This window comes from Erythrolamprus reginae, chromosome 2, assembly GCF_031021105.1.
Source record: "Erythrolamprus reginae isolate rEryReg1 chromosome 2, rEryReg1.hap1, whole genome shotgun sequence".
Taxonomy (NCBI): Eukaryota; Metazoa; Chordata; class Lepidosauria; order Squamata; family Dipsadidae; genus Erythrolamprus; species Erythrolamprus reginae.
In genome coordinates, this window is record NC_091951.1 from 2,036,175 (window position 1) to 2,061,990 (window position 25,816).

Sequence of the window (25,816 nt, forward strand, 5' to 3'; positions counted from 1 at the left end):
TAGACAAGCTATTTTAAAGAAATTAATTAAGGTTGTGACAGAGTGAGGGACTGTTTAATAACTGTTAATTCTACAATGCTGAAGAACATTCAATTGGTTAGTTGTAAATTAAAGCTGGGATCTAATCTGTTGCCATCTAGACAAATAATTCCAGTGTGGGTTTTGTTTTGTTTTTCATAATAAGCCCATTTGCATCTTTGTGGACTAGCTATAAAAAGGCAATGGTTTTACAAAGTGAAATGGTGACTTTGTTTGAGGAAGAAATGCAAATTCTGGATGCGAAAAAATATTTCAGCAAGAAAATGGATGGAGCATTTTTTAATGTTTTTGACATTTTATTGAAAACAACTTCTTCTTTTTAGTAGTTGATACAGCCTATCATTGTTCTGAGGTCGCTAAAATGAGGACAGATTGCTGGGGACAATAAGCTGACTTAGTACATGGGTCAGCGGTAAAGTGGTAAAGCAGAGTGTGGAGTAGTATATAAATCTAAGTGGAATTGCTATTCCTATATAGTTTCTTCCGAGAATGGATCCTTTTATGAGAAGATAGATGACCATTCTGAGCAAAGGTCTTTCCACACTCCATGCATTTATACGGCTTCTCCCCTGTGTGGATCCTGTTATGGGAAGTAAGCACACTGTTATGAGCAAAGGTCTTTCCACACTCCATGCATTTATATGGCTTCTCCCCAGTGTGGATCCTCTTATGGTAAGTAAGATGATTTTTGTGACCAAAGGTCTTTCCACACGCCATGCATTTATACGGCTTCTCCCCTGTGTGGATCCTTTTATGTGAAATAAAATTACTTCCTTGAGCAAAGGTCTTTCCACACTCCATGCATTTATACGGCTTCTCCCCTGTGTGGATCCTCTTATGGGAAATAAATCCACTGCTATGAGCAAAGGTCTTTCCACATTCCAAGCATTTATACGGCTTCTCCCCTGTGTGGATCCTCTGATGGGAAATAAAGGTATCCTTTCGAGCAAAGGTCTTTCCACATTCCAAGCACTTATACGGCTTCTCCCCTGTGTGGATCCTCTGATGGGAAATAAGATGACTTCTATGAGCAAAGGTCTTTCCACACTCCAAGCATTTATACGGCTTATCTCCAGTGTGGATCCTCTTATGGGAAATAAGACTACTTTTGCAACCAAAGGTCTTTCCACACTCCAAGCATTTATACGGCTTCTCCCCTGTATGGATCCTTTTGTGGCGAATAAGTTGACTTCTACGAGCAAAGGTCTTTCCACACTCCAAGCATTTATACGGCTTCTCCCCAGTGTGGATCCTTTTGTGGCGAATAAGTTGACTTCCTTGAGCAAAGGTCTTTCCACACTCCAAGCATTTATACGGCTTCTCCCCAGTGTGGATCCTTTTGTGGCGAATAAGTTGACTTCTATGAGCAAAGGTCTTTCCACACTCCAAGCATTTATACGGCTTCTCCCCTGTTTGGATGCTTTTGTGAAGAACAAGTTGACTTCCTTGAGCAAAGGTCTTTCCACACTCCAAGCATTTATACGGCTTCTCCCCAGTGTGGATCCTTTTGTGGCGAATAAGTTGACTTCTATGAGTAAAGGTCTTTCCACACTCCAAGCATTTATATGGCTTCTCCCCTGTGTGGATCCTCTTATGAGAAGTAAGAGCACTTCTTTGAGCAAAGGCCTTTCCACACTCCATGCATTTATACGGCTTCTCCCCTGTGTGGATCCTTTCGTGGATAGTAAGTTGCCCAGTTTTGCTAAAACCTTTTCCACATTTCAAACATTTATATGGCTTATATTTTTTCTTCATTTTCTCTTCTTGGGCAAGAATGTTTTGCATGGGAGCATCAGTGGAAGATGAGCTTTCCTGATTCCAATTCTTTGACTGGTTTCTCTCAGGGCTTTCGAATTTCATTCCAATTCCAAACTTCTCCATTCCATCTTTATCATTGATCAGTTGGAACAGTTCACAGGAATCTTGATTCTGCTGCCAGTTATGACCTTCAAAGCAAAAGGGAAATGAAAATGATGACAAAGTTAGAGAAAACCATCAAAATGTAGAAAGTCATGTGAATTTCCTTCTGAATTTGTCCAAAATCCCATTAGGTTGTATGTTTGCATTAATAATAATAATAATAATAATAATAATAATAATTTATTAGTTTTGTATGCCGTCCTTCTCAGAAGGTTCTGATGAGGGGAAAGATCATAGTTGGGGGAAAGATAAAAAGCAACATGAGAAAATATTATTTTACTGAAACAGTAGTAGATCCTTGGAACAAACTGAATTTAAACATGCCTGAGATAAACATATATCCATCCTAAGATAAAATACAAAAAGTAGTATAAGGGCAGACTAGATGGATCATGAGGTCTTTTTCTGCCATCAGTCTTCTATGTTTCTATGACTGCATGCTCACAGAGTTGTGCTATAGACATTATGATTTCTATATTCATGAGTTATGAAAGCTTTGAAAATATTTAGATATGTTTCTTTATAATCTATCTATCTATCTATCCATCCATCCATCTATCTATCTGCAAATCTCACTCAGAGTCAGTTTTGAATTAAAGAATGGAATAGAAAAACAAAAGGGACCTTGGAGGTCTTCTAGACCAGTGTTTCCCAACCTTTTTTGAGCCATGGCACATTATTCACATTTTCAAAATCCTGGGGAACATTGAGCGGGGGGGTGAGCGCAAAAAAGTTTGGACAAAAAAATCTCTCTTCCTCCCCTTCACTCTATTTCTCTCTCCCTCCCTCTTTCTCTCTCTCCATCCGTTTCTTTCTCCCTTCCTTCCTCTCTCTTTTGCTCTTTCTCTCTCCCTCCTTCCCCCCTATGCTGTCTCTTTCTTTCTTTCTCTCTCTCATTCTGTCTCTCTTGCTATCTCTTTCTTTCTCTCTTCCTTCCTCTCTCTTTTGCTCTTTCTCTCTCCCCCTTCCCCCCTCTTGCTGTCTCTTTCTTTCTTTCTCTTTCTCTCTCTCATTCTGTCTCTCTTGCTGTCTTTCTCTTTCTTTCTCTCTTCCTTCTTTCCTCTCTCTTTGCTCTCTTTCTCTCTCCCTCCTTCCCCCCTCTTGCTGTCTTTCTTTCTTTCTCTCTCATTCTTTCTCTCTTGCTATCTCTTCCTTCCTTCCTTCCTCTCTCTTTTGCTCTTTCTCTCTTCCTCCTTCCCACCTCTTGCTGTCTCTTTCTTTCTTTCTCTTCGCTCTCTCTCTCATTCTGTCTCTCTTGCTATCTCTTTCTCTCTTCCTTTCTTTCTCTCTCTTGTTCTCTCTCTTCCTTTCTTCTCTGCGGAGGCCGGCAAAGCTTTTTCCGGGTAGGCTGGCTGGGGGATAGGGCGCGCGCATGCACGCACCCCCGACGTTCCAAAGAACTTTCTCCGACCTCCGCTGTAAGAAGGTTTTCTCCGAGCGCTTGCCGCCATTGCAGCCACCACTACGGGAGGAGCTGGAGAAAGGGGCAGATGGGCGGGCGGGAGCCAGCGGCGAGAAGCCAGGGACGCGAGGGGAGCGGAGGCACTGGGGGTGGGGGCAGCCGCGGAGCCGGCCGCCGCACTTTCATCGCTCCCCACCCCAAACTCCAACACCCAGCTCCTTACGCGGAAGAATTAAGCTCTCCTTTTTCCTGCCTTCCTTCTTTGGGGCCCAGCAGGTTTGTGCCGGAAGCAGGAGCCAGGGGACAGCTGCGAGTGGGAGCTCCAGGTCCGAGGCACCGGCAGCGCCCTACCCAGCTGGAGCTTCCCTAGGAGCTTCGCGGCACACCTACCCATGTCGGTTGGGAAACGCTGTTCTAGACCAGTGTTTCCCAACCTTTTTTGAGCCGCGGCACATTATTCATATTTTCAAAATCCTGGGGAACATTGAAGGGGGGGGGGGGGGCTAAAGAAAAGTTTGGACAAAAAACCCCTCTCTCTTCCTCCCTTTCGCTCTATTTCTCCCTCTTTCTCTCTTTTCCTTCCTTCCCTTCTTTCTCTCTCTCCATCCCTCTTTCTTTCTTACTCTCTTTTTTGCTCTTTTTCTCTCTCCCTCCTTCCCTTCCTCTGTCTTTCTCTCTCCCTTGCTCTCTCGCTCTCTCTGTCTCTCTTGCTATCTCTTTCTTGCTTTTTTCTCTCTTTCTTGCTCTCTCTCTCTCTCTTTCACTCTCTCTTGCTATGTCTTTTTCTTTCTCTTTGCCTCTCTTGCTATCTCTCTCTCTCTCTCTCTTTCTCTCTCTCTGCCTCTCTTGCTATGTCTCTCTTTCTCTCTTGCTATGTCTCTTTCTTTCTCTCTTTCTCTGCCTCTTGCTATGTCTCTCTCGCTCTGTCTCTCTTTCTCTGCCTCTCTTGCTATGTCTCTCTCACTCTGCCTCTCTTATATGTCTCTCTTTCTTTCTCTCTCTCTCTCTCAGCTGACTGCAAGCGGGAGCCCTGACGGCGGCAGCTGGACGTGCTGTTGGACGCCGTATATGCCAGGCCCGCAGCGCCAGCATGTACTGCGTCCAGCAGCACGTCCACCTGCCACCGTCGGTGCCTCCACCTTGAAGCTCTCCCCGCGACTGCCTGCAGCTGCCACCCCCCCCCGCTCCCACCGCCATCTCCCCACGACTGCCTGTGGCCGCTGCAGCCACCTCCCCCCGCCAGTGCCGTCCTGCCGGGCCCCAAAGGACACTTGCCGCCGACGCCAGGGAAGCTCCAGCTGGGCGGGGCGCTGCCGGTGCCTCCGACCTCCCGGTTCCTGCTCGATGCCGCGGTTTCTGGCGCTCTCCTGCTGGGCCCCAAAGAAGGCGAGGAAAAGGCGCGGAGAATGAAGCTCTCCTTCCTGCCTTCCTTCTTTGGGGCCAGCAGGAGAGCGCCAGAAACTGCGGCATCGGGCAGGAGCCGGGAGGTCGGAGGCACCAGCAGCGCCCCGCCCAGCTGGAGCTTCCCTAGCTTCGCGGCACACCTGACCGTGTCTCGCGGCTCACCGGTTGGGAAACGCTGTTCTAGACACCCCCCCCCCCCCCATTTAGGCAGAAAAGCCTTCCACCACTTCAGTCAAATGGTTATCCTACATCTTCTTAAAAATTTCCAGTGTTGGAGCATTCACAAGTTCTGGAGGCAAGCTGTTCCACTGATTAATTGTATCAACTGTCAGGAAATTTCTCCTTAGTCCTAAGTGGCTTTTCTCCTTGATTAGTTTCCACCCATGGCTTCTTGTCCCGCCCTCAGGTGCTTTGGAGAACAGTTTGACTCCCTCTTCTTTGTGGCAGCCCCTGAGATATTGGAAAACTGCCATCACTCTGGATGTGGTACAGGAGTCAGTTCGCAGAGAGCGGAGATCTAAAGTACTTTAGGGATAGATCACATGAGAGCAGTAGCGCAAGATCCCAGGCTACTAATATCATGTGATCTCACACCTTCAGGCATTGAAGAACTTTAAGAACTGAGGACTGCACGAGATCCAGGGCAAAAGTCTTTGGAGACGAAGGGAGCATTACAGTGCGATATCACGTGAGATCAATAGTGCTACATTTTCTACTACTGACTTCACATATCTCTCAATACTTTAGGCTTCTTCTTTCTGCAAATGCACCCAAGTAGGCAAAGGAACCGATGGAAAGTTCTGTTCTCACACAGGTTTGGAGGTTTGAGACAAATGACAACACACTCTTCTCACATGACCTCCAGAGGACACACAAAAAGCACACCTCGTTCTTTATACACACCCCAACATATAAGTTCAAATAGAAATGGAAAAATACAGATATGAAATGGCAAAAAAAACATCTAAGCAAAGAGACATTGACTCTTTCCTTCCTTGGAGCACCAGAAGGCCAGATCCTTTCCTTCTCTCTCCCAGGAGACGATGTCTCATTATATTGGTTGTTTAAATAAAAAACTAACTATATTCTCTCTTCTTGAACTCTGATTGGTGTCATACTCTTACCCAGAAAGACCACGTTTCTGTGGTTTTCCAGCATGACTTCCAAATGCAGCGCTTTCTGGTCAGGATCCAGCTGAGACCATTCCTCCTCAGAGAAAGACACTGCCACCTCCTCGAAGGACACAGGACTCACCTGAACACGGGGAAAAGAACAGAACGGGAGGATTCACAAGATCTGTTTATCTTCATCATTCATTTAGACAAGATAGAAGGGGAACTCATCACATTTGTAGACAAGACCAAATTGACAGGTATAACAACACTCCAGGATATAAGATCGAGATATAGAAGGATCAACAAATATAGGCCCCATCTGACAAAGCAAAATCAACAGTGAAAAATGTAACCACATTCATTTAGGAAAGAAAACCCAAATGCAGCTTGACTTCCTGGCTCCAATCCTTCCCCGCAGGGAGGCGGAACCAATGAAGAAAACCCAAATACGGCTTGACTTCCTGGCTCCAATCCTTCCCCGCAGGGAGGCGGAACCAATGAAGAAAACCCAAATACGGCTTGACTTCCTGGCTCCAATCCTTCCCCGCAGGGAGGCGGAACCAATGAAGATGTTCCGCCCCAGACGCCTAATGGACCCAGAGGGCTTTCAGACAGCGCTTGGGGTTATTCCAGAGGCACTCATCCACAGTTCGGCGGAGTCTCTTGCGGAGGCCTGGAACATGGCTGCTGCGGAGGCTCTTGACCGGATTGCGCCTTTGCGACCTCTCCGTGGCGCTAGACCCCGTAGAGCCCCATGGTTCAACGAGGAGCTCCGGGAGTTGAAACGCCAAAAGAGATGTCTAGAGAAGCGATGGAGGAAGAGTAGGTCTGAATCTGATCAAACACTTGTAAGAGCTTTTATTAAGACTTACAAAGTGGCGCTCAAGGCGGCAAGATGCGCGTATCATGCCGCCTTGATTGCATCAGCGGAATCCCGCCCGGACACTCTGTTTAGGGTGACCCGCTTCCTTAACCAGGGGGGAGTTGGGGAGCCCTTGCAGAGTAGTGCCGAGGAGTTTAACACGTTTTTCGCTGATAAAGTCGCTCAGATCGGGGCCGACCTCGACTCCAATTGTAAAACAGAGTCGACTGACAATGAGTCAGTCGAGGTGACTGGGGCACATACTTGTCCACCTGTCTGGGAAGAGTTTGATCTGGTGACACCTGATGAAGTGGACAAGGCCACTGGAGCTGTGAGTTCCACCACCTGTCTACTGGATCCGTGTCCCTCCTGGTTGGTCTCGGCCAGCAGGGAGGTGACGCGGAGCTGGGCCCAGGAGATTACCAACGCTTCCTTGGGGAGGGGAGTTTTTCCAACACTCTATAAAGAAGCGCTCGTGCGCCCCCTCCTCAAGAAGCCTTCCCTGGACCCAGCCGTACTTAATAACTATCATCCAGTCTCCAACCTTCCCTTTATGGGGAAGGTTGTCGAGAAGGTGTTGGCACTCCAGCTCCAGCGGTCCTTGGAAGAAGCCGATTATCTAGGTCCCCGGCAGTCGGGTTTCAGGCCCGGTTACAGCACGGAAACCGCTTTGGTCGCGTTGATGGATGATCTCTGGCGGGCCCGGGACAGGGGTTTATCCTCTGTCCTGGTGCTCCTCGATCTCTCAGCGGCTTTCGATACCATCGACCATGGTATCCTTCTGCACCGGTTGGAGGGGATGGGGGTGGGAGGCACTGTTCTCCAGTGGTTCTCCTTCTACCTCTCTGGCCGGTCGCAGTCGGTGTTAGTGGGGGGTCAGAGGTCGGCTCCGAGGTCTCTCCCTTGTGGGGTGCCTCAGGGGTCGGTCCTCTCCCCCTTGCCATTTAACATCTACATGAAACTGCTGGGTGAGATCATCCAAGGACATGGGGTGATGTATCATCAATATGCCGATGATACCCAGCTTTACATCTCCACCCCATGCCCAGTCAACGAAGCGGTGGAAGTGATGTGCCGGTGCCTGGAGGCTGTTGGGGCCTGGATGGGTGTCAACAGACTCAGACTCAACCCGGACAACATGGAGTGGCTGTGGGTTTTGCCTCCCAAGGACAATCCCATCTGTCCGTCCATTACCCTGGGGGTGGAATTACTGACCCCCCTCAGAGAGGGTCCGCAACTTGGGTGTCCTCCTTGATCCACAGCTCACATTAGAAAACCATCTCTCAGCTGTGGCGAGGGGGGCGTTTGCCCAGGTTCGCCTGGTGCACCAGCTGCGGCCCTATCTGGACCGGGACTCATTGCTCACAGTCACTCATGCCCTCATCACCTCGAGATTCGACTACTGTAATGTTCTCTACATGGGGCTACCTTTGAAAAGTGTTCGGAAACTTCAGATCGTGCAGAATGCAGCTGAGAGAGCAGTCATGGGTTTACCTAGGTATGCCCATGTTTCACCATCACTCCGCAGTCTGCATTGGCTGCCGATCAATTTCCGGTCACAATTCAAAGTGTTGGTTATGACCTTTAAAGCCCTTCATGGCATCGGACCAGAATATCTCTGAGACCGCCTCCTGTCGCACGAATCCCAGCGACCGATTAGGTCCCACAGAGTGGGCCTTCTCCGGGTCCCGTCAACTAAACAATGTCGGTTGGCGGGGCCCAGGGGAAGAGCCTTCTCTGTGGCGGCACCGGCTCTCTGGAATCAACTCCCCCCGGAGATTAGAACTGCCCCTACTCTTCCTGCCTTCCGTAAACTCCTTAAGACCCACCTTTGCTGTCAGGCATGGGGAAATTAAACATCTCCCCCTGGGCACGTTTAATTTATACATGGTATGTTTGTGTGTGTGTCTGTTAGTATATGGGGTTTTTTAAATCTTTAAATATTTTAATTAATTGGATTATCATGATTTGTTTCACTTGTTGTGAGCCGCCCCGAGTCTTCGGAGAGGGGCGGCATACAAATCAAATAATAAATAATAAATAAATAAATAGAAGAGGTGACACCTAGCTTAATAGTAGTAAATGCAACAGGGATCTTGGAGTCCTAGTGGACAAACACTTAAATATGAGTCAGCAAATAATGTACAGTTGCCACCAAAAAACCCAAAACCCAACAAAATCAGAGGCGACATTAAGAGGGATAGAATCAAAATGACATGAAGTGTTAGTACCACTTTATAATGCCTTGATAAGACCACACTTGGAATATTGACTCCACTACTGGTTGCCAGATGTAAGAAAGATCTCGAGACTCTAGAAATAGTGCAGACAAAAGCAACAAAAATTACTACTGGACCAGAGGTTAAAGCATTGCTGTTTTATCGTTGCAGGAATTGGGTATGTCTACTTTCATGAAAAGAAGGACCAGGGAGTGACATGATAGCAGTGTTCCAAGAAACAATGGATGGAGAGTTTTCAAGGAGAGAACCAACCCACAAGTAAAGGGAAATTTCCTGATGGTGAGAACAATTAATCAGTGGAATTAGTTGCCTCCAGAAATTGTGGTTGCTCCAAAAGTGGAGGTGTTTATGAAGGAATTGGACAGCCATTTATCTGAAATGTTATAGGGCTTCCTCTCTGAGCAGGGGGTTGGACTAGAAGACCCCCAAGATCCCTACCAACTGTTATTCTGTTTCATTGTTTCCAAATTACTATAGCAAAGATATGCACCAAATTAAATGGTTGTGCATCACAGAAGTCCTAGGTTTAGGTGAGAGAATGGGCAAATATGAATATTGCAAATTCAAGAAGGCGACTTACAACAAACACAAGACAAGCATGAAAGACAAGGGCCGATTACAAGGGTAAAAGCTGAAGCAAGAAAATGAAACCCACAAAAACCCACACATTTTATCACAAGAAAACTATATCCCCATATTCTCAGCTAATATTAATGGGTTGAACTCAGACAGAAAAAGAAAAAAGATTTTCCACAAACTTCTAAATCACAACTTTCATATAACATGTCTACAAGAGACACGTATTACCAAAAAGGATGCCATGGTTCTACTTCTCCCCGGTCTTGGCAAACTCTTTACTTCCTCGGCATCAGTTAAAAAAAGAGGAATTGCCATATATGTTAAAACCCAATACAGACCAAAACTTTTCTATGAAGACACCGACGGTCAAATATTAATGGGGCAGATAACTATCAGAAACAAACAACTAACAATAATAGGAATCTACACATCTACCATCAACCAATCGATATTTTTCTCACAACTACACAAAAAAATAATGGAAAGGAATTTAACAAATTTCATTATTATAAGCGACTTTAATGCGATACAAAATAAAAACAAAGACCACAAGAGTAATAAACAGCAACGACTAAGGAAAACTCTCCCAACTACATTCGAAGACGAATTTGCACTTAAAGACATATGCAGAACACACCACCCAGAGAAATCACAATACACCTTTTATTCACATCCACACAAATCATGGTCACGTATCGATCTGGCTTGGTCTAATTCTTATATCATTAATTAAATAAAAGAAATACGGATTTTACCCGGTTCTTGGGCCGACCACAACCCCATACTCCTAACTCTTAACAACCAGAATAACACAATACGTCAAAGATGGACTATGAACCAATCCACCATAAATGAAAAACAATTTAAAACCCACCTAGAAAATGAACTACCAACCTTTATGAAGACCAATAATGAAGGAGATACATCTCTTCAGATAATTTGGGATACAATGAAAGCCTATAAACGTGGAATATATATTTCTTACTCAGCCTATAACAATAAACAAAGAAAACAGAAGCTCAACAATCTTAACACAAAACTCCAAGACGCAGAAACAATTCTCCAACAGCATCCGGATGACATAACAACCCTTATTAAAATAAAATCTATAAAACATGAAATAAACCTAGAAACCCAACAACAACTTACTGCTAAAATTAAAAGATTAAAACAAATAAATTTTGACTATGCAAAAAATCCCGGCTGCTGGCTGGCTTTTAAACTGGCACAACAAAAGGCGGAAAAAACGATAGAATCCCTTTACTATAATCTAGGTTCCTTGAAAACAAACGCAGAGGAAAAGAAAACCATAATAAAACACTTCTATCAGGAACTATATAATTCAGATACAACAGAGAACTCTGCAATTAGGGAATATCTACTTCAAAACAAATATTAGAGCTAACAGACAAAGAAAGCACCAAATTAAATAAGACTATTACCCTCACAGAAATCAAACGCCGGTTCGTAACTCGAAAAAAGTTCGTAAGAGGCAAAAATGTTCTGAACCCCGGGTTCGGTTTGGGAGGCTGCTGGGAAGCCCCCCAGCCCGGCTGCGACCTTTTAAAACAGACGCGCGGCTTCCCAGCAGCCGCCGAACGCGGAGGTTCAGCAAAAGTCCGGGGTTCGGGGTGGTGCTGGGAAGCCCCCCAGCCCGGCGGTCACCTTTTAAAACAGCCGTGCGGCTTCCCAGCAGCTTCCCGAAGCCGAAAAGCCAAACCCGAACTTCCGCGTTCGGCGGCTGCTGGGAAGCCGCGCGGCTGTTTTAAAAGGTCGCAGCTGGGCTGGGGAGCTTCCCAGCAGCCTCCCGAACCGAACCCGGGGTTCAGAAAAATTTTGCCTCTTCTTACGAATTTTTTTCGAGTTAGGAACCGGCGTTCGGGAGGTTGCTCGGAAGCCCCGCCGCCCGGCGGTCACCTTTTAAAACAGCCGGGCGGCTTCCCAGGAGCCTCCTGAACCCTGTGTTGGGAGGCTGCCGAGAAGCCCCCCGGCTGTTTTAAAAGGTGACAGCCAGGCAGCGGGGCTTCTCGGCGGCCTCCCAACGCAGGGTTCAGGAGGCTCCTGGGAAGCCGCTCGGCTGTTTTAAAAGGTGACCGCCGGGCGGCGGGGCTTCCGAGCAGCCTCCCGAACGCCGGTTCGTAACTTGAAAAAAATTCGTAAGAAGAGGCAAAATTTTTCTGAACCCTGGGTTCGGTTCGGGAGGTTGCTGGGCTGTTTTAAAAGGTGACCGCCGGGCGGCGGGGCTTCCCAGCACCGCCCCGAACCCCGAAGTTCAGCAAAAGTCCGGGGTTCGGGAGGTTGCTGGGAACCCCCCCAGCCCGGCTGTGACCTTTTAAAACAGCCGCGCGGCTTCCCAGGAGCCTCCGAACGCTGAACGCGGAAGTTCGGGCTTGGCGTTCGGCTTCGGGAGGCTCCTGGAAAGCCGCCCGGCTGTTTTAAAAGGTGACAGCCGAGCTGGGGGGCTTCCCAGCAACCTCCCAAACCCCGAACTTTTGCCGAACTTCCGGGTTCAGGGTGGGTGCTGGGAAGCCCCCCAGCCAAGCGGTCACCTTTTAAAACAGCCGGGCGGCTTTCCAGCAGCCTCCCGAAGCCGATCGCCAAACCCGAACTTCCCCGTTCGGCGTTCGGAGGCTCCTGGGAAGCCGCCCGGCTGTTTTAAAAGGTGACCGCCGGGCTGGGGGGCTTCCCAGCACCCCCCAATCCCGGAAGTTCGGGTTTGGCGTTTGGCACCCCCAGGCTGTTTTAAAAGGTGACAGCTGGGCGGCAGCGTTTTTTTGCGGGGGGGGGGTTTTTTGGTTGCACGGATTAATTGACTTTACATTGTTTCCTATGGGAAACAATGTTTCGTTTTACGAACCTTTCGTCTTACGAACCTCCCCCTGGAACCAATTAAGACGAGGAACCAAGTAAGACGAGGTATGACTGTATTTATATTTATCTCAAGTAGCCCACACTAAACTAAACCAATCATTCTTTGAACATCTCCATAAACCCATTAGAAAATTCATTTGGACAAAAAAAAAGGCAGGAATAAAACTAAAAAACCTCCAAGACCATAGGTCTAGGGGTGGTTTTGGCCTACCCAATTTCTATCTATACTATCAAGCCACGATTATGACCAAAATCAAAGATTGGATAACTCTCCAAAATACAAGACTGCTCACATTGGAAGGATTTGACATACAGTCAGGATGGCATCCATTTTTAATGATGGAACCAAACAAAATACCCAAACACTTTAAAAATCACTATATAAGAAATACTCTAATATCAATATGGCACCAAATTAAAAAAAACACTACTACAGTGGTACCTCAAGATACGAACCCCTCGTCTTACGAACAACGCGAGATACGAACCCGGGGTTCAGAAAAATTTTGCCTCTTCTTACGAACTTTTGTCATCTTACGAACGCCAAACCCGACCTTTTGGGTTCGGCGTTCGGGGGGCTGCTGGGAAGCCCCCCGGATGTTTTAAAAAGTGACAGCCGGGGGGGCGGGGCTTCCCAGCAGCCTCCCGAATGCCGAACCCGGAAGTTCGGCAAAAGTTTGGGGTTCGGGAGGCTGCTGGGAAGCCCTGCAGCCCGGCTGTCACCTTTTAAAACAGCCGGGGGACTACCCAGGAGCCTCCTGAACCCTGCCTTGGGAGGCTGCCGAGAAGCCCCCCGGCTGTTTTAAAAGGTGACAGCCGGGCAGCGGGGCTTCTCGGCGGCCTCCCGAACGCTGAACCCGGAAGTTCAGCAAAAGTTCGGGTTTGGGAGGCCGCCAAGAAGCCCCACCGCCCGGCTGTCACCTTTTAAAACAGCCGGGGGGCTTCTCGGAGGCCTCCCGAACGCCGAACCCGAAAGGTCGGGTTTGGCGTTCGGGCTCAGGAGGACGCTGAGAAGCCCCCCGGCTGTTTTAAAAGGTGACAGCCGAGCAGCGGGGCTTCCCAGCAGCCTCCCGAACCCCAAACGTTTGCCGAACTTCCGGGTTCGGCATTCGGGAGGCTGCTGGGAAGCCCCGCCGCCCGTCTGTCACTTTTTAAAATATCCGGGGGGCTTCCCAGCAGCCTCCCGAATGCCGAACCCGGAGGTTCGGGTTTGGCGTTCGTAAGACGACAAAAGTTCGTAAGAAGAGGCAAAATTTTTCTGAACCCCGGGTTCGTATCTCGAGTTGTTCGTAAGACGAGGGGTTCGTATCTTGAGGTACCATTGTAGTAGTGTTTTTTTTAAATTTGGTGAACGCTGAACCTGGAAGTTCGGGTTCGGGAGGCCTCTGAGAAGCCCCGCTGCCCAGCTGTTGTCTCCCCCCAGCACTTCTCCCAGGACAACAGGCAGGGCAAAGCAGCATGGGGCAAAGGGAGGCTGAAACCGCCAGCGGTTTCAGCCTCCCTTTGCTCCACGCTGCTTCGTCCTGTCTGTCATCCTGGCTCAAGTGGGCGGCGGCAGACCGTCTTTGTGTTTTTCGCTGGGGGGGGGAGCAGGAAAACCTTCCTGACTCCCTCCCCCCAGCACTTTTCACCCAGGACAACAGGCACGGCGAAGCAGCGTGGGGCAAAGGGAGGCTCAAACCGCTGGCGGCTTCAGCTTCCCATTGCTCCGCGGGCAGTTTTGCCCCATGCTGCTTTGCCATGCCTGTTGTCCTGGGTGAAGTGCTGGGGGGAGCGAGTTAGGAAGGTCTTCTTGCTCCCCCCCTCCCAGCCAAAAACACAAAGACGGTCTGCCACCGTCCGCTTGAGCCAGGATGACAGGCAAGGACGAAGCAGCACTCAGCAAAGGGAGGCTGAAACCGCCAGCGGCTTCAGCTTCCCATTGCCGCGCGGGCGGCGGCACACCGCCTTTGTATTTTTGGCTGAGGGGGGGAAGCAGGAGGCGCAGGATCAGGCCGGCGGCGGGTGCGGGGCAAGGCAGGTCAGCATCCTGGGCAGGCGAGGAGGTGCGGCCAAGCGGGCCCGGCTCAGGCTCCGGCTAGACCTCCAGCGAGACTGGCGGCGCTCGACGCAGCGGGGAACATCGGCGCGGGAGGCAAGAGAGGACCGGGCGACCGGAGCAGCAGCGCTGCCGCCGTCGCCACCATGCCTGGCTAGGTTTCCCTGGCTGCCGCAGGCACCGCGTGCCGCAGCGGCGCAAGGTGGCCGCTTGGCCGGGGAGGCTTGGCCGAAAGGGGCTGGAGCCACAGAGCCGAGCACGCCTTCCGCCTAGGAAGTCCTACCCCTTCATCCCCGAAGGCCGGCCTTTTTGGCTGGGAGGGAAGGTGACGCGCCGCCGGCCGGCTTCTGGGTTGCTGAAGCTTTGCCTCCCGCCGGGCACAGGCGAGGGGCGGGGAAGCCTATTGCAGCAGCTGCTACAGCCGCCAGCGCTTCATCTTCCCTCCCAGCCAAAAAGGCCGATCTTCGGGGATGAAGGGGCAGGACTCCCCGGCGGAAGGTGTGCTCGGCTCTGCGGCTCCAGCCCCTTTCGGCCGAGCCTCCCCAGCCAGGCGGCCGCCTTCCGCCACTGCGGCGCACGGTGCCTGCGGCAGCCAGGGAACCCAAGCTGGGCGTGGCGGCGGCGCTGCTGCTCGGGTCGCCCGGTCCTCTCCTGCCTCCAGGCCGATCTTCCCCGCTGCGTCGGGCGCCGCCAGCCCCGAGTCGGACACACCCTCGCCGCCACCGCCGCACCCAGTCACTGCCCGCCCCATCCTCGCTGGAGGTCTAGCCGGAGCCTGAGCCAGGCCCGCTTGGCCGCGCCTCCTCGCTCGCCCAGGATGCTGACCTGCTGCCTCGCCCCACGCCTGTCGCCGGCCCGATCCTGCGCCTCCTGCTTTCCCCTCCCCAGCCAAAAATACAAAGGCGGTCTGCCGCCGCCCGCGGAGCAATGGGAAGCTGAAGCCGCAGGCGGTTTCACCCTCTCTTTGCTCCACGTTGCTCCGCCCTGCCTGTCATCCTGGCTCAAGCGGGCGGCGGCAGAACGTCTTTGTGTTTTTGGTTGGGGGGGTGAGCAGGAGGACCTTCCTGACTCCCCCCCCCCAGCACTTCGCCCAAGACAACAGGCAGGGCGAAGCAGCGCAGGGCAAAGGGAGGCTTAAGCCTCCTTCGGTGGTGGCGGCCGGCTTCCGGGTTTCTGAGTTTTGGGCTTGCACGCATTAATCGCTTTTCCATTTATTCCTATGGGAAACAATGTTTCGTCTTACGAACCTCCTCCCAGCACCAACTAAGTTTGTAAGACGAGGTATTACTGTAGTTAGCAATTCCGAAATGGCTACCCCCAAATGAATTTTACACCTAATCGACTGCCTTTTCCACTCCAAAAATAATAACCGACTCTAACCTACTTGATTCCAATGACAACATCTTAACTAGACAACAGATACAAGAAAATGGAATACACATAGATTATAAATTGACACTTGCGGTATCCTAGAAAGAAAACCTCTACAAGATGATTTACAGATGGCATCTTCCACCAGCCAGACTGTCAAAAATGTACCCAAATATATCACCCCTATGTTGGAAGTGCAAAAAGAAACAAGGAACCTATAATCACCTGTACATATGCCAAAAAATTCTGGACAGAAATTAAAAGAATAATAGACCAAGTTTATTTATTTATTTATTTATTATTTAGATTTGTATGCCGCCCCTCTCCGCAGACTCGGGGCGGCTCACAACAAAGTGAAAACAATTTACAACAAATCTAAGTCCTATCGATAAAGATTACAACCAAACCCGAACTGTTTCTCCTAGGTGTCCTCGGACAGAAAACTACCAAAGAAGACAGATATCTTATCGTACAAATATTGACTGCCGCCAGACTAACATACGCCCAACAATGGAAAGGAAAAAACATCCCCACACCTTTAACTATTATTAGCAAAATCATGGAATGGGCTGAACTCTCCAAAATGACAATGGAAATTCAAAATAAGAACGAATCCGAGTTCTACAAGGCCTGGGAGAAGTGGTAGAGATGGCTATCCAGCACTAACCACAATAAAAGAGAAACCAACTGAAAACTCCTTACTCTGCACCAAAGGAAAAACAAATACAACAAAAACATAGACCAAATACAAACTAGATGTTCTGCCGGAGTTCAATTCCCCTGATACCTATCTATAAATTACTAACAATGTAACATACAACTATCCTCAATATACACACCACCGGCCAAAACACTATAATTTAATAATATGTCGTTAAACTACATACCTCTGCTATACTGCAGGTACCACCTTTCCCCACCCAAATCCCATCTTATCTAACCATACTAATATATCGCTAAGTAAATCTATAGATACGAAACCATAAAACATTAAATATTAAGTATAACATGAAAATGCACAGTTGAATGTTTAAAACTGATACATAATAAGGTATATATTTTATGTTGAAACATGTCTATTGTTCTGTATCCCCCTTACTTTTTGTATCCCTATTTCCCCCCCTTTTTCTTTTTTTTCTTTTCTTAAAAACCCAATAAACTGTTTAAAAAAAGAAAAAAAAGAAAATTGCTTTATCAAGTTCATTGATCCTGCAAAACCTTCAGTAGAAACATAGAAACATAGAAGTCTGATGGCAGAAAAAGACCTCATGGTCCATCTAGTCAGCCCTTATACTATTTTCTGTATTTTATCTTAGGATGGATATATGTTTATCCCAGGCATGTTTAAATTCAGTTACTGTGGATTTATCTACCACGTCTGCTGGAAGTTTGTTCCAAGGATCTACTACTCTTTCAGTAAAATAATATTTTCTCATGTTGCTTTTGATCTTTCCCCCAACTAACTTCAGATTGTGTCCCCTTGTTCTTGTGTTCACTTTCCTATTAAAAACACTTCCCTCCTGGACCTTATTTAACCCTTTAATATATTTAAATGTTTCGATCATGTCCCCCCTTTTCCTTCTGTCCTCCAGACTATACAGATTGAGTTCATTAAGTCTTTCCTGATACGTTTTATGCTTAAGACCTTCCACCATTCTTGTAGCCCGTCTTTGGACCCGTTCAATTTTGTCAATATCTTTTTGTAGGTGAGGTCTCCAAAACTGAACACAGTATTCCAAATGTGGTCTCACCAGCATTCTATATAGCGGGATCATAATCTCCCTCTTCCTGCTTGTTACAGTGGTCCCTCGAGTTTCGCGATCTCGATCTTCGCGAAACGCTATATCGCGAGTTTTCAACCCGGAAGTAAACTCTACCATCTGCGCATGCGTGCCCTTCCACGCATGCGTAGATGGTGGAGTTTCCCCGCCGGGCAGAGGCTTCCCTGGGTCTTCCCCCTCTTGCCCCGGTAAGGCGCGAGCAACGGCGTGGGCGGGTGGGCGGCACACGCGCGGGGAAACCCCAGGGCCGCTTCTCAGCTGAGAAGCGGCCCTAGCAACAGCGCGGGGGGCGGGCGGCACGCGCGCGCGGGGGGAAACCCCAGGGCTGCTTCTCAGCTGAGAAGCGGCCCCAGCAACAGCGTGGGGGGGCGGGCGGCACGCGCGCGCGCGCGGGGAAACCCCAGGGCCGCTTCTCAGCTGAGAAGCGGCCCCAGCAACAGCGTGGGGGGGGGCGGGCGGCACGCGCGCGCGCGCGCGGAAACCCCAGGGCCGCTTCTCAGCTGAGAAGCGGCCCCAGCAACAGCGCGGGGGGGTGGGCGGCACGCGCGCGCGCGCGGGGAAACCCCAGGGCCGCTTCTCAGCTGAGAAGCGGCCCCAGCAACAGCGCGGGGGGGGCGGGCGGCACGCGCGCGCGCGGGGAAACCCCAGGGCCGCTTCTCAGCTGAGAAGCGGCCCCAGCAACAGCGCGGGGGGGGGGGGGCGGGCGGCACGCGCGCGCGCGCGGGGAAACCCCAGGGCCGCTTCTCAGTTGAGAAGCGGCCCCAGCAACAGCGCGGGGGGGGGGGGGCGGGCGGCACGCGCGCGGACAAGCAGCAGCAGCGAGGCGGCGGGGAAACCCAATCTTCGGCTCCTCGCTGCTGCGGTGGAAATAAAAACACCATCTGCGCATGCGCAGATGGTGTTTTTACTTCCGCACCGCTACTTCGCGACAAATCGATCATCGCGAGGGGTCCTGGAACGGAACCCTCGCGATGATCGAGGGGACCACTGTATACCTCTAGCTATGCAGCCAAGCAACCTACTTGCTTTCCCTACCGCCTGACTGCACTGTTCCCCCCGTTTTGAGACTGTCAGAAATCATTACCCCTAAATCCTTTTCTTTTGAAGTTTTTGCTAACACAGAACTGCCAATACATACTCAGATTGAGGATTCCTTTTCCCCATGTGCATTATTTTACATTTGGAAACATTAAACTGCAGTTTCCATTGCTTTGACCATTTATCTAGTAAAGCTAAATCATTTACCATATTACAGACCCCTCCAGGAATATCAACCCTATTGCACACTTTAGAGTCATCGGCAAATAGGCAAACCTTCCCTACCAAACCTTCCCCTATGTCACTCACAAACATATTAAAAAGAATAGGACCCAGAACAGACCCTTGTGGCACACCGCTTGTAACCTGACTCTGCTCAGAATACTCGCCATTAACAATAACTCTCTGATGTCTACGCTTCAGCCAGCTGCAAATCCATTGAACTATCCAGGGATTAAGTCCAATCTTCACTAATTTATCTATCAGCTCTTTATGTGGAACCATATCAAAGGCTTTGCTGAAGTCCAGGTAGGCAATATCCACAGCACCACCTTCATCCAACACCTTTGTGACATAGTCACAAAGTACCTTTCACTAAAATAATCCCACTTCTGGATCAAGTGATCCATTGCCCTGTCTATCTTTGATTGATCTAGTAGTCTGACCCATTGGCTGAAAGGAAGAAAACAGAGAGAAAATTCCCCGGGAAAATAATTTCTCAGCTTTTGCAAGGTGGGAATGTTTGATCTCCTAATCAAGGCGCAAATCAGAGGACTGGAAATTTGTTTTGTATATATTTATTATTATTTCTTGAAGGACTTTTTAAAAATTGCTTCTTTTAAACTCAAAGTTGGAAGAACACCTAGCAGAAGAAGATAACCAGAGGAAGCGATGCTGGCTAAAAGGAACTTGAACCTGCTGTTCTGCTCTCCATGTTGTGGGAGAACACAAAAATAATCCGGGCCAAACAAGGGGGGGAAATAGAAGGAGAGAGCACTCTGCACACCCGTTTCACTTCCTGAGAGGAGAATAGAAATCTCATAGCTTTTCCCTTTCTTACTTGATTTGGAGGTTCAACCGCTGTTTGATCTCCATCACAATAACCAGAAAGATTCATTCTTTGTTTCTCTGTAAGGAATAAATAATTTCAAAATGCATAATTAACAAAATAGGAGGAGAAGAAAGAGAGAGGTAGGACAGATGGGTTATCGGAGGATCTTCCATTACCTTCTGTGGTGTCCTGACATGGATCTTCCGAAGGGATCCTCCAGGAAATTGGTTCCTGAGGGGGATTTGATGGATTCCTCTTTCCCTCAGGATCTCTCATCTCCACAGTGCAGCACTTCAAACAGGAGGAAGGGAAAAAGAAGCAGAATTAATGTACATCACACGACAAAAAGAGGATTGCCAGGTTCACAACACAACATCAAAGCCCCCAATATCCACCCGTGAGATTGAGTGAAAGAACGGAACAATGTCCTACAAAAATTGGAGAACTGCCACATGTGATGAACGCAAGAGAAGTTTGGGAAGGAGGGGTGAAATATTCAACCACATTCTCTACTGTTTTCTGAGCTTCCTAAAGTGTCTCACCTGCAACTGGACCTGCTCCTTCTGCTCCTCCGCCTGGCTCAGGAGGAGACCTTCCACCAGGGCCACCGCCTGGGAGCTGGTCTCTGCTCCACATTCCCTCACCCAGCCCTCCATCTCTGGGGGCAGAAGGCACAGGAACTGCTCCAGAACCACCAGGTCCAGCATCTGGGCTTTGGTGTGTTTCTCTGGACTCAGGCATGGCCTGCACAACTCGTGGAGTCGGCTGCAAAATCCTCGTGGATCCTCAGCCGCCCATGATTGGATGGAGTTCCAGGGCTGAACTTCCAAAGGGAGGATGGGTTCTTCCTCCAGGATCTTCTGCTCGGGTCTTGTCCAGAACTTCCCCCCCTTCCCAGGCTGAGCGGCTGCAGGGCCTTTCCGGCTTCCCCCCTTTGCAAAAGGTGGGGTCTCCATCTTTTCTCTGTCCTGCAGGGCAACTCCAAAGGGGTCCATGTACTCTTGTGGGTCTCCAGATGCCTTTTCCTTCACGGGACCATTTCTGGGAACACAGGACGGATCCCTCCAGGTGATTCCGCTCTTTTTTTCTTCAACCAGGAGAAAATGGGGCCTTTCAAAGACCCCAAATGGCTTCCGGTTTCTGTCTCTGAGGTGGAAGGAAAAACAAAGGCCCAGAATGAGAAGGTGGAATTCAGCCCCTGAGCGACCTTCCCCCAACCTGCCCGGAGCCCCAAGAGACTCATCCCAGCGCAGGGCCAAGGTCCCCAGAGCAGGGCCGAAAAGGAGGCAGCTGCAGAGGCCCCACCGCTTCTCTCCCCCTCCGGAGACAGGATCGGGCCCTCGGGGAGCCTGGGGCCAATCCCGTCTCCCCCCCTCCCCCCGCTTCTTCCGCTTCCCCTGCAGGGAGAGGGCGGCAGGGGAACATGGGGATCGGGAAGGCCCCCCCCTCACCTGGGACATGTCTGGGTGTTTTCCCGCCGGGCTCTCGGTCTCACGCGGCACCAGGGTTTAAGGAGAGCGAGTGGGGCGTCCTAGAGCGGCAAGACTCAATGATGTCACTTCCTTCTGAGCCTACTCCTGGAAAGCCCCTCGTGACGTTCGCCCTCCGGTGGGCCAATGGGGAGTTTCTTTCCCTTGGCAGACATCGCCCCCTGGTGGATTTGGGGCAAAGTGCCCGGATGGGAGGAATGGCAGGAAAGAGACGCGCCTGACAATTCAATCTCAGCTCTGTTTCTTTTGAAGACTTTCAATGTGAAGAGAGTGAATTTAATGGCTGGAGAAGGAAAGTCCACAAAGGTCCCAAACACCCCGTGGTGGCTGAGGGAGGGCGGGCTCCTGCCTGAGAGGATCTGCGCTCTGATTGGTTGCTGGGGGTGGGAAGGGGGCGTGTCCCCTTTCCCCCGCCTTTTTCCTCTGGGCGCTGTTTGAGATTTACCTCAGGAGGCTCCCGACTGTCTTCTCTGCTGCGAAGGTTCATTTATATTGATATAAAAGGGCAGATTTTTGTCAGTGTCTCCCTCTTCCTTTGGACAGCAGCCGCGTGTTTCCTCCACATGGACCTTTTTCCCTTCTTTCCTGCGGGGAGGGAGGATAAACTCCCTGGAATCGAGGCCCAGAGACTGGGAGCAGGAGGGCCCAGTGGGAGCCCCAGAGATGGGGGCACAGGGGGGTTCTCTCCCGCTCTGCCCATAAAGGGAACCATCCAAGGAGGGAAGGCAGCACCCTGGAAGTCCAGCCTGGCTTAGGGCACGGGTCTCTCCAGAGAGGAATTGGGATCCTTGGACCATGGTCCACAACACCCACATGGGGGCTTCTGGCAGGGGATGAGCTGCCCCTCACGAGGACACAGAAGGTCAGCTGTGGGAACCGACCATCTCTCCTCATCCAAAGGGCTTGAGAGTGAAGCCAAAGTGAGAGGGAGACAAATTTTAGAAGCTAATTCCCAACTCAAATCTCAGGGGAATCAATCAAATTGGAGGAAAAAAGGACACAAAACAGCAGAGGTAGAAACCAAATATGGGGTCAATCAAAATGGGACTCCGATGCACCAATGCGAGGAATAAACCAGGTGATTTCCAGAGAAAATCTGTGGAGGGAGCTGCAGGTTCGAGGTGCCAAAGGTCAGCTGTAAAAACTTCATGACTTCCAGAGGACTCATTATTTCTGTCTCAGGGGGTAAAATACTCACCCCTCCTCCACTATTTAAAGAGGTTACAATAAATGGACAACATGCTAATGTGAACAAATATACTTCTACTGTTTCTGCTTCTATTCAAAATATGAAGGTTAAAATCTGTCTTCAGAGAGGGGCGGCATACAAATGTAATATTATATTCTTATTACTATTATTGCTGTTATTATTGTTATCATCATCTATCTATCTATACTCTGTCTCTCACACACAATCTCTCAATCTGAAATTTATATAGCCCACCCCCCCAACTTACAAGAGACTCTGGCTCACAAAGCTAAAAATGGATATTTACATGAAAGTATTAGAAAGACATTCAAAACAATAAGAAAACTTTTTAAAAGAAGGAATATTAGGCAAAGTCACTTTTTTCATGTTATAAGTCAAGGACAACTTCCAGTGGGTCACAGGACAAAGGGGCTGCCCCACCTGGAGACTCAGCCACGAGGCAGAGGAGGAGAGTCCCTGAACTGCCCGGATGAAGAATCCAGGCTTGTTGTCTGCTGGATCCTGGCCAGTTCCCCAGTTCATTTACTTATTTATTTATTGGATAACAACAATGATAAAAACAGCATATGACAATCCAATACTAAAACAACTAAAAACCCTTATTATAAAACTAAACATACACACAAACATACCATGCATAAATTGTAATGGCCTAGGGGGAAGGAATATCTCAACTCCCCCATGCCTGGCGGTATAAGTGAGTCTTGAGTAGTTTACGAAAGAAAGGGAGGGTGGGGGTAGTTCTAATCTCCGGGGGGGAGTTGATTCCAGAGGGCCGGGGCCGCTACACAGAAGGCTCTTCCCCTGGTGCCTGCCAAACGACATTGTTTAGTCGACCGAACCCGAGGAAGGCCAACTCTGTGGGACCTTATCGGTCGCTGGGATTCGTGCGTTGGCGGGCGGTTCCGGAGGTAATCTGGTCCAATGCCATGTAGGGCTTTAAAGGTCATGACTAACACTTTGAATTGTGACCGGAAATTGATCAGCAGTCAATGCAAGCCACGGAGTGTTGAAGAAACGTGGTCGAATCTTGGAAGCCCCACGATGGCTCTCGCAGCTGCGTTCTGCACGATCTGAAGTTTCCGAACACTTTTCAAAGGTAGCCCCATGTAGAGAGCGTTGCAGTAATAGAACCTCGAGGTGATGACGGCATGAGCGACTGTGAGCAATGACTCCCTGTCCAAATAGGGCCGCAACTGGTGCACCAGCGAACCTGGGCAAATGCCCTCCTCGCCACAGCCAAAAGATGGTGTTCCAATGTTAGCTGTGGATTGAGGAGGACGGCCAAGTTGCGGAGCCTCTCTGAGGGGGTCAATAATTCCCCCCCTCAGGGTAATGGACGGATAGGTGGAATTGTCCCTGGGAGGCAAAACCCACAGCCACTCCGTCTTGTCTGGGTTGAGTTTCAGCTTGTTGACACCCATCCAGGCCCAACAGCCTCCAGGCACCGGCACATCACTTCCACTGCTTCGTTGACTGGGCATGGGGTGGAGATGTATAACAGGGTATCATTGGCATACTGATGATACCTCACCCCGTGCTCTTGGATGATCTCACCCAGCGGTTTCATGTAGATATTAAATAGCAGGGGAGAGAGGACCGACCCATGAAGCACCCCAAAAGGGAGAGACCTAGAGGTTGACCTCTGACCCCCCACTAACATCAACTGCGACCGACCGGAGAGGTAGGAGGAGAACCACTGAAGAACAGTGCCTCCCACTCCCAAACCCTCCAACTGGTGCAGGATACCAGTTGCCACTGAGAGGTCAAGAAGCACCAAGACAGAGGATAAACCCCTGTCCTGGGCCCGCCAGAGATCATCCATCAATGCGACCAAAGCAGTTTCCGTGCTGTAGCCGGGCCTGAATCCAGACTGCTGATGACCTAGATAATTGGCTTCTTCCAAGGACCGCTGGAGCTGGAGCGCCACCACCTTTTATGGGTGATTTGTTTTTCTTAGTTTTGGTGAATATTAGTGGTATATATAATTTGATCACTCTGGATTTCAAGTAAAAACATGTTGTAGTAGTCTTCAATAGTGATGCAGTCAGAGAAAATTGTATGCAAATTCCTCTCCATACCCTTCTCCTCTGGGGACCCTGTTCTGCCCTGAGAAGGGGGAGAGACCCTCCTTGTAGGGAGAACCAGAATGGATCCTTCTGGGGGAAGGTGAGCCTGAAGATCTAAAAATCGAGCTGCAACGACTCTGGCATAAGCCACTGAAAGTGATTCCAGTGGTACTTGGCACGCTGGGTGCAGTTCCAAAGGATCTCAGCGGACATTTGAAAACCATCGGAATTGACAAAATCTCCATCTGTCAATTGCAAAAGGCCACTTTACTGGGATCGGCACACATAATTCACCGCTACATCACACAGTCCTAGGTGCTTGGGAAGCGCCCGACTGGTGATGAAATACGAAATCCAGCATAGTGATCTCGTTTGCTGTGTTGTACTGACATAATAATAATAATAATAATAATAATAATAATAATAATAATAATAATAATAATAATAATAATTTATATTTGTATGCCACCCCTCTCCGCAGACTCGGGGCAGCTCACAACAACTATAATAACAATATAACAATGTGACAAATCTAATGTTTAAAAAACATCTAAAAAGCCCGTCATTAAAACCATACAACACAAGCATACCATACATAAAACTATATAAACTGGGGGAGGTATCTCAATTCCCACATGCCTGGCGATTCAGGTGGATCTAAAACAATTTATGAAAAAGAAGGAGGGTGGAGGCAGTGCTGATCTATGGGGGAGTTGATTCCAGAGGGCTGGGGCCACCACAGAGAAGGCTTTTTCCCCGGGGCCTGCCAGATGACATTGTTAAGTCCACGGGACCCAGAGAAGGCCAACTGTGTGGGACCTTATCAGCTGCTGGGATAGACGGACAGATGGGATTGTCCTTGGGAGGCAAGACCCACAGCCGTCTTGTCAGGGTTGAGTTTGAGCTTGTTGACACCCATCCAGAACCCAACAGCCTCCAGGCACCAGCACATCACTTCCACTGCTTCGCTGACTGGACATGGGGCGGAGATGTATAACTGGGTATCATCTGCATATTGATGATACCTCACCCCATGCCCTTGGATGATCTTACCCAGCGGTTTCATGTAGATTTTAAATAGCAGGGGGGAGAGGACCAACCCCTGAGGCACCCCATAAGGGAGACCCCCCACTAACACTGACTGCGACCAACCGGAGAGGTAGAAGGAGAACCACTGAAGAACAGGGCCTCACACTCCCAAGCCAGTGTTGGGATTCACAACTTCTGGGGACAAGCTGTTCCACTAATTAACTCTTCTGACTGTCCGGAAATTTCTCCTTAGTTCTAAGTTGCTTCTCTCCTTGCTTAGTTTCCACCCATTGCTTCTTATTCTACC

General features: G+C 49.4%; 1 protein-coding gene across 1 annotated transcript; it reads right to left on the reverse strand.

The window, feature by feature from the left end:
• Positions 1 to 314: 314 nt before the first annotated feature.
• LOC139162899 (zinc finger protein 345-like) lies at positions 315 to 21,684 on the reverse strand. Its single transcript, XM_070743802.1, has 7 exons — positions 21,647 to 21,684; positions 21,163 to 21,242; positions 20,254 to 20,857; positions 19,888 to 20,002; positions 19,721 to 19,788; positions 5,890 to 6,019; positions 315 to 1,985 (listed from the first exon to the last, which is right to left on the reverse strand). The coding sequence occupies exons 3-7, from the start codon at positions 20,704 to 20,706 to the stop codon at positions 490 to 492; spliced, it is 2,262 nt and encodes a 753-aa protein (XP_070599903.1). The 5' UTR covers positions 20,707 to 20,857; positions 21,163 to 21,242; positions 21,647 to 21,684; the 3' UTR covers positions 315 to 489.
• Positions 21,685 to 25,816: the final 4,132 nt, after the last annotated feature.

Coding starts and splice junctions, on each gene's coding strand:
- LOC139162899 (XM_070743802.1), bottom strand. CDS start 20,706: ATGGACCCCTTTGGAGTTGCCCTGCAGGACAGAGAAAAGATGGAGACC. Junction 19,789..19,887: donor ATGTCAGGACACCACAGAAG/GTAATGGAAGAT, acceptor TATTCCTTACAG/AGAAACAAAGAATGAATCTT. Junction 1,986..5,889: donor CAGAAACGTGGTCTTTCTGG/GTAAGAGTATGA, acceptor TTTGCTTTGAAG/GTCATAACTGGCAGCAGAAT.